Source organism: Ostrinia furnacalis, unplaced genomic scaffold, assembly GCF_004193835.3.
Source record: "Ostrinia furnacalis isolate ACB-3 unplaced genomic scaffold, ASM419383v2 OfSCF7510, whole genome shotgun sequence".
NCBI classification, from domain to species: domain Eukaryota; kingdom Metazoa; phylum Arthropoda; class Insecta; order Lepidoptera; family Crambidae; genus Ostrinia; species Ostrinia furnacalis.
The window spans coordinates 1,586-9,538 of record NW_021137749.1 but is presented as its reverse complement, the minus strand read 5'-3'; the positions used below and the strand labels follow the sequence as shown (position 1 = coordinate 9,538).

Below are 7,953 nucleotides of genomic sequence, written 5' to 3'. Positions count from 1 at the left end.
GAACCTAATTAAGGTGACTCTTTAATAAGATTGATGATTGATTAATGGTTGCGGTAATTATTATGTGAAGAAATAAATAACCATTAATTGTAATAATTAATGTTACATAACTGTTTATAGAGATGGTAACTTGCGAATTACTTTAAAGCTAGATAATATAGATTCTCCAACTAGCCAAGGAAAGCGGCCACACGATGCGTCGTATCATGTCGTTCGTTCGACGTCCAGTGCTGGACAAAAGCCTACCCCAAGGATCTCCTGCGCCGTCCGCATCCAGGCACCTCCAGCGACCTTCACCAGATCGTCGGTCCACCTAATGGGGGGCCTAGCCCAAACTATGTCTTCAGGCCCCGGGCCGTGGTCGAGAAAACTTTTCAGGCCCAGCGGCCATCAGCTGTGCGAGGTATGTGTTGTATAAAGACTACTTAAGTATTATGCAAATCGACTTGTTATGAATTTCGAGTTATCTACATATCTGTCACGTCTCAAAAAATCTAATAAAACGCTTAAAAAGGTAACATTGTCAACTGAAGTCAAGATTAGGTACCTAAATCTTATTTATCCGGTAAGTCTAATGAAAAAATGCTTATAAAAATAAGTAATTAAATTAATTCGTAACCCAGACACAATAAAAGTTTAATTGTTATGACGGCTATAGCAGTTCACTGTCCAGGAAAGTGTTAATTAACTATTTATTAGCTAATTGCCAGGAAAATTCTTGCTAAATGCTTTTAGAAACCTAACTAATAACTCACTATCAAAACTAAAGCTTATACATGATTAAAATAAATAAAATAATGATAAAATTAAAGATACTTACATAAGCTTTTAGAAACCTAACTCACTATCAAAACTAAAGCTCATGCCTACATGATTAAAATAAATAAAAGAATAATAATTAAAAATACTCACATTCAAAACTGTCGGGACCAAAATGGCGAAGAACGCAAGAAGACCCATCTTGACAGAGGTCGTGAACCGTCTGATCAGAATCGCCGTGATTGTACAACTTAGAGCTTCTAACAAACTTGTTTACACTCCACGACACGACTTGGTTCTACCAGTTCTACACTAATATCTTCTTCTTGTCGTGTCGACAACAAACCTACACAGTGTCAGCTCAAAAGTTTTGAGTCAAAACTCTGCTACAAGAGTGGCGTTGTCAGTAGCATTAATTAAATTTTCCTGCGTGCATTTGTTGTTACACTAATAATAAAAAGCTGAAGAGTTTGTTTGTTTGCTTGAACGTGCGGATAACCCATTTATTGAAGGCTTTGAAGGCGGGCAATGAAAAATGTTGCGAAAACGGGAAAAAATATTCCAATGATTTTCTTTCACGCGTACAAAGTCGCAGGAACAACACAACTAGTTTACAATAAGTAGATACCTAATCAATTATTATTGTTTAAGTTTAATGAGACGACCGTATTTACAAGAGATTACAATTGTTTTAGAATGATGTGGATGATATTGCAAAATCAGGAATGGTCAAGCGAAACGAATTGCGAAGAGCAATGTCATTTCGTTACTTGCAAAAAAAATGGTTTACCTATTGTAACTCCAAACAGATATTGATTGAAGAATTAATTAAAAAATAGTAAATGCTTTTGGAACTGAGCTTAAAACAAACCTGCATCCAAACCAGGTGTGCAGACATAACTGGACAGAAATCATGTTACTTATGCCCTTTATAAATAAAAGCTCAGAGTTACGTCATAGTTTCCATATATGAACAGGTTGGGAACCTGAAATTGGTATGTCCTCTTACGTAAAAGCAGATATTTTTCTTCTTTTGTTGGTAGTTTTAATAATGCATTTTGAAGCAAAATATACTAAAAATCTTGAATTACAACTCTCCTTTTCTCGCGTTTGAACTAATTGAAAGTGTAAAATCGTTGTGTATAAATCTTTTTATTATCTGGTGTGACTGGTTCGTGTTTTGCATCTGCAATACGTCATACAAAGGCCATACATTCAAGCTGCAGCCGCAGAATAACAACAATATAAAATATTTGCATTTTTAATGATTGGAAAAAGCATCATTTGACCTTGAAGTTTCGTCGATTTTTCGATACGTTATTATTTCGGAGAAAATTTTAAAAAAGTTACCTACTATTTATTTATCATTGTATAGGCCAAACCATCCATTTGCCTCTGGTAAATTAGACCCTCTCTAATTTCGCGCTTCTGCAGTGGAGATTAAATGCTCTTAAGATGATAATGACTACTTAACATTACTGGGATTGTTTATAAAAGGCAATAAAAATAATATCAATAGGCAGCTTTTAGCTTGATGGAAAGTTTTCTTTAATAACTTAACGTAAATGGGTTTTCCCCTAATACCTCGTTAAAAATAGAGCACAACAAAACCACAGATTCAATCAAACCGGTTAACTTAAACTGGTTTATAAATCTTATTTCAAAGTGTAACAGCTTGTAACAGTGTAAAAAATATTGAGGTGTGTACCAGAAATAGAACTAAGTAACTTTTATTGCTCTAAGATAAAGCGGTTTTTTCTTTGAGTCAAATGGCATGACTTGTCTTAAAAATATCAGAACAGGTCTTAGGTTTGGAGACCACATCTCTGGAAATGTAGTATAGAACATCCCCGGCTAACTGGACCGACACTTTAAAAAAATAAGCAGATAAAAAAAGCCAGAGATAAATATTGTTCTGTGGTCCTTTAGAAATCGACACCAAGTATTCTTCTGAGATTCGAAAAAAACTCTTTTAAAGCTAGAAATAGTTTATTTGATATCTTATTTTATTACGTCCATAAAATAATCTCTCGATTTCAAATTAGTATTTGTACTTTTGAGATTCCGTCTTTTACACAACACTGCAAATGTATTTCGATTACAAAAAAATACTTATTTGTATTTTTCATTCACGTCTTGGAAAAACTTTATACATGTTATCATTTCCTCTCTAAAAAGGGTAATTTGGGAATTTCTCCCAACCTTTGGGGTGAATGACTCTGACATTTTTATTGAATTTGCTAATCTCTGCCACTTCTTCTTTGGTGAGCTCGAAGTCAAATAGGTCAATATTCTGAGCTATACGTTCTTTGTTTGCTGACTTGGGAATAGGAACAAGGCCTCGGTCAACCTGTAGATAAAAAGAAAATTAATTAATAATAATTTCTAATTTTCATAATTATTATAAAAGATAAAGACTGTACAAAGAGCGAAGATAATTTAAAACTTATAAACATCTCATTGGGAAGCAATCTAGATTGATAATATTAATATTAAAGAACATAAAATAATGACAATATAATAAGCACATTGCGATGCAGTTGGTAGGTATCATGAAAAGAAGTTTTTAATAATCATTTTTGAGAAGACTTGAAACAAATGATGAAGAATAAAGTTATGTACTTTACTAACGATTTTCAATCGTTGGATAACTTTTAACTGAAGAATAAGTTTGGCACATTGACAGTATGCCAAACTTATTCTTCAGTTAAAAGTTAACCAGCGATTGAAAAATCAGCCCCTAATACTGATTCAAAAAGCCGGTTAAAATTAGGTAACTAGAAAATTCATCAAATTACCAGATATCGCAACACGATCTGAGCGGTGTTCTTGCCATACTTCTGGGCGATCCTGACCAGGGTAGGATCGTCTACCCTGGGCGGGGGAGCGTCAGCCGTCTTCCTGGTGACGAGGAAGCCGAAGGGGCTGTACGCCATCACGGCTATCCCCAGACCTTGGCAGTGGGAGACCAGGGGCTCTTGGGTTAGCGTTGGGTTCACCTGGAAGAAATGGTCATTTTGAGAAAGACACTCGAAAAACATGATGGAGGAATTTGAACCTTTCACGGATTTGGACTTAAAAATTACTCTACTTGATCTATTAACGATTTGAACCATATAGGTTACTTTAGTTTGAATCAAGTTTTAAGTGCCATAATACGATAATTTCACAGTAGATTTTACTTTAAAATGATCAATTATAAAAGCTAAAAAGAAAAAGTTCCATTATTTTTATGACAGCAATACAGAGCAGAACTAATTCGCAATCATCAATTAGATAAATATGCTTCTTGACGATTTTTCCCACAACATTATTATAGGCGTTATGAATTATGATCCGTCAATGTCCTAGAAGATGGATCAATCTAATCGGATTTAACGTGCTCTCAAAAGTACTGAATCAAAGGACATTGTCAGAAACGGCCTTAGATTCCTGGGCACAGCTGTAAAGTATCAAAATTAATCTCTTACTTTTTGAATACATAAATATTAATTAGATTGTAATGGACACTTGAGGATTAGAAAATGAAATAATAAAAGTCTTTTATATGTATTCCATAATACTATGACGACATCCGGACATTTTAGGGCGTGGCCTGCTCCATATCCTATGAAGTTCCATAATTTGTGTCGATAAAATCTATGTAAAATCGGCACAAGGCAATGCCGTACTTCATTGTTAGGAATCCACGTAATAGTGATGTTGACTGCGGTCATCATAGACAATAAGATACCGATCTTGTAAATAAAATAAATCGTCCAAATTGCTACAGTATGACTAGATTTTAATTAAAAGTTAAAAATATATTGCACGATACTACAAGAAGCTATCTAATGTGTCCAACTGGTCTAAAAGGTCATGAATAAAATAAAAAGAATTGTTTCACGACTATAAAAAGATTTTAGCAATTTAACTCACAAAATCAATTGCGCACATTTAAATAAAGTTTGTTTACACTTTGACAGCAATAGACTGACATGCAAGGTGACATGTCAATGAAGTTTTCAGTTACTGTTGCCATTAAAAGAAATTAGTACCATTAGTTTTCCGCAACATGGCGAGGGTTTTTATGTTCCTGGTCAGGCTATACCTCTAAGACATGTAGGTAAAAGCACCTTAAAGGCAAAATTGTAAATTTTTTAGTAAATATTATTTTATTTTGAATTTTCTTAAGTAACTGATGATTTGTAATATCTACTATTTCAATAGTTTATCTACATTGATGAATTGTTGTGTCGTGACCTGAAGGTAATTGGCGTGTAGAGTCACGACATAATTGAGACTTAATTGTTGACGGATGGAGGAAATAATAAAAAGACGAACAAAGGTGTTGTTTACCTTCATGTTATTGAAAAATGTTAATGGTCCTAACTGCTTATAATAAATGTTGCCTTTATAATTTGAAAAATGCTAATTAGTATTTTCAAGTAGGAGCCTACTTGAAAAAACTGTTTGAGATTTTAAAGGAACGCTCATTGCTCCCTCGTTGTCGTCGTCGTTTTTCAAATGAACGTTTTTCTGTCTCTGTTTTTAGTTAGTAAGGTGATGAATAGGTCAATGTTACAAAAAATAATACACCTAAGAAAATAAATGCAATATAAGTACTAACTCTACAAACTTCTTTATCGCTATATTTCTCGGAGAAGTATAAACTACCTAAACACTGTGATAATTTTAATGAGTGAGTTTTTGCAACAGAAATGAATAACGGAATATGATAATAACTTTATGGGGTCTCTATAATAATAATTAACAGAACTGTATTCAACCTGGAGGCAACCAAAGGCTACTGTATATAATTTTTTTCTTTTTTCCCGTCAATCGCGGGACCGTCCGATAGTTTGGATTAACTAAGACAATCTTATCACAATGGTCTCTCCTCTAGGATACTGATAACATAGCTTGAACTAAAACTTACTCACCTTAGTAGTGATGAAGAGCTCCTCCCTCTTCACCAAGCCTTTCTTGATAGCATCAGCTACTCCTTGACCAACCTGCTCTTCGTCGCCATACACAGCTGCCGTGTCTATGTGCCGGTACCCCGCCTCTATGGCCCAGAAAACCGCGTCTCGCACTTCGTCTATTGGTGCCTGGACGAGATATAACTGGTTACTAATTGCTAATTGCTGATAAAGTCCCTGATAGTCTATCAAGAACTTCGTCAGATAAAGAACGTCTACTGCTAGACACAGGACGTCCACTGCTAGACAAAGAAAGACCACTGCTAGACAAAGAAAGTCCACTGCTAAACAAAGGACGTTCACCGTTAGACAAATGACGTCCACCGCTAGACAAAGGACGTCTACCGCTAGACAAAGGACGTCCACTGCTAGACAAAGAATGTCCACTGCTAGACAAAGTCCTCCCTCCTGAGTGGCCGGTTGGTAGAGGCCTGCATCCACCTTTAACTTAGCTGACTTCGTAATTTATTACCCAACTGCGCCAGAAGAAGGGTCATGTTTTTATGAACTTAGCTGTTAGATAAACTACAAAACGATTGATTTTACAGATCGATCTTTTGAGAGATAGATGAAGTCAGCATTAACCAAAACACACCCTCCCGCAACGCTCTACTACCGCAAGAAACTACCCAGTCAGTTATGCGCTATCCCTATAAAATTCACCTTGCATACTAGAATTTTAGCGTTATTAATTTATATCTGAATCAAACTAGAAACCTTTACATTTTATGTTCAAAGAAATGGAACAAAAAGCGTGTAGCATCACGTCGCTGGCGTATAAAATTGTTTGTCTACTAAGCTACAAAGACTGTAGCTAATTTGTAATGTAGGTACCTATTCGTTTTTAAACTTAGCTCGTTAACTTACCGCCCCAGCAGTGCCTCGGCCGGTTCCCAATGCCACTACGGGAATCTTGTGTCCATCATTCAGGTCTAACGTTGGAGCTTTCCCTCCAATCACCATCTAAAACACAAACAAAACACAAGAATTACAACGAAAATTGATTTTTGAACCTATGAACTCCAAAATACTGGAAGTTATTATTTTTAACTAGGTACTGGAAGTTAAAAGAACTGAAGGTACTGAAAATATAGCACGAACATTGTCATTTTATTCTGACTGAAATAATGAAAAAAACGTTGTGTAAAAACTTGCGTAAAATCGACTGCGAATCGAATAGCGAACTGTAATATTCACCACGCCCGTGTTAAATTAATTACTTACTTATTACAATTAATGTTTTATAATAATAAATATTTATTATTCAGAATAAAACAAGATTGATGTTACAGTAAATGTTAGTAAAAACTTGATGTTCCATTGCAGGAAACAACGTTTTTCTGAGATTTATCGATCCAACTAGTTTTTAAATAAAACATCAATTAAAATAAACTTCGCTTGTATTTTAATTAATCTTGCTTCACTTCCTTAACCAGTGAAACAAGTTGATATTTATTTAAACTAAATAATAATGAAAACATCTGTTGGCCGGCACTTTCAAAAAAGACCCAAAAAAGACCTTTATGATTCAAGTTATAGGTTCAAATAAGGGCAACATAAACATTACACGACAAAAATTAGTTTGAAATTAACATGTTTAAAATAATTAGAGCAGCACAGAACAATCCAGAGAATCTCTAAACGCAAAAGTCTGCAAACTGTTACTAGATCGGAACCTACATAATATTCTGATTCTGCCTTCACTTTGACATTTAGGTCTATCCAGTTCACATAGAATACTCGTACAAAAGCCTTAAAATATTACATAAGGATGCTTACTTCTACATACAAAATCCCTATCACAATATATCTTTGAAAAAGAGAATCAAACTTCAAAGAACAAGTTCCTTTTCATCTTAAAGCAGTACTATAAAATAATAATATTACTTACAGTCACAAAGCACGCCAGTACAGCCACTCGCCACATGTTCGCAGATGGTAATGTCACAACATACTACATTATGTTACACAATGTACACTCGTAAACCGGCTGTAGCCACTACATTCATCTAGACCAGGGTTTCCCAAACTATGTTAGGTTAGGTTAACTATAACACCGACCCAGTGGTGGGTCGCGAGCGAACATTGAGTGATCCCTGTCTGTAAAACGTCACATCACCCTACCGATCCAACCACAGGGCAGCGGGTGAAATTTCCTATAGGTGGGTCCCGAGTTCGGGAACTTGTATTAGATGAGTCGGAGCCCAGACAACTTTGGGAACCACTGATCTAG

General features: G+C 35.2%; 1 protein-coding gene across 1 annotated transcript; it reads right to left on the bottom strand.

The window, feature by feature from the left end:
• Positions 1-2,813: 2,813 nt before the first annotated feature.
• LOC114364942 (aldo-keto reductase AKR2E4-like) lies at positions 2,814-7,693 on the bottom strand. The gene is made up of 6 exons (XM_028321298.1): positions 7,612-7,693; positions 6,588-6,683; positions 5,682-5,849; positions 5,199-5,283; positions 3,558-3,883; positions 2,814-3,109 (listed from the first exon to the last, which is right to left on the bottom strand). The coding sequence occupies exons 1-6, from the start codon at positions 7,645-7,647 to the stop codon at positions 2,930-2,932; spliced, it is 891 nt and encodes a 296-aa protein (XP_028177099.1). The 5' UTR covers positions 7,648-7,693; the 3' UTR covers positions 2,814-2,929.
• Positions 7,694-7,953: the final 260 nt, after the last annotated feature.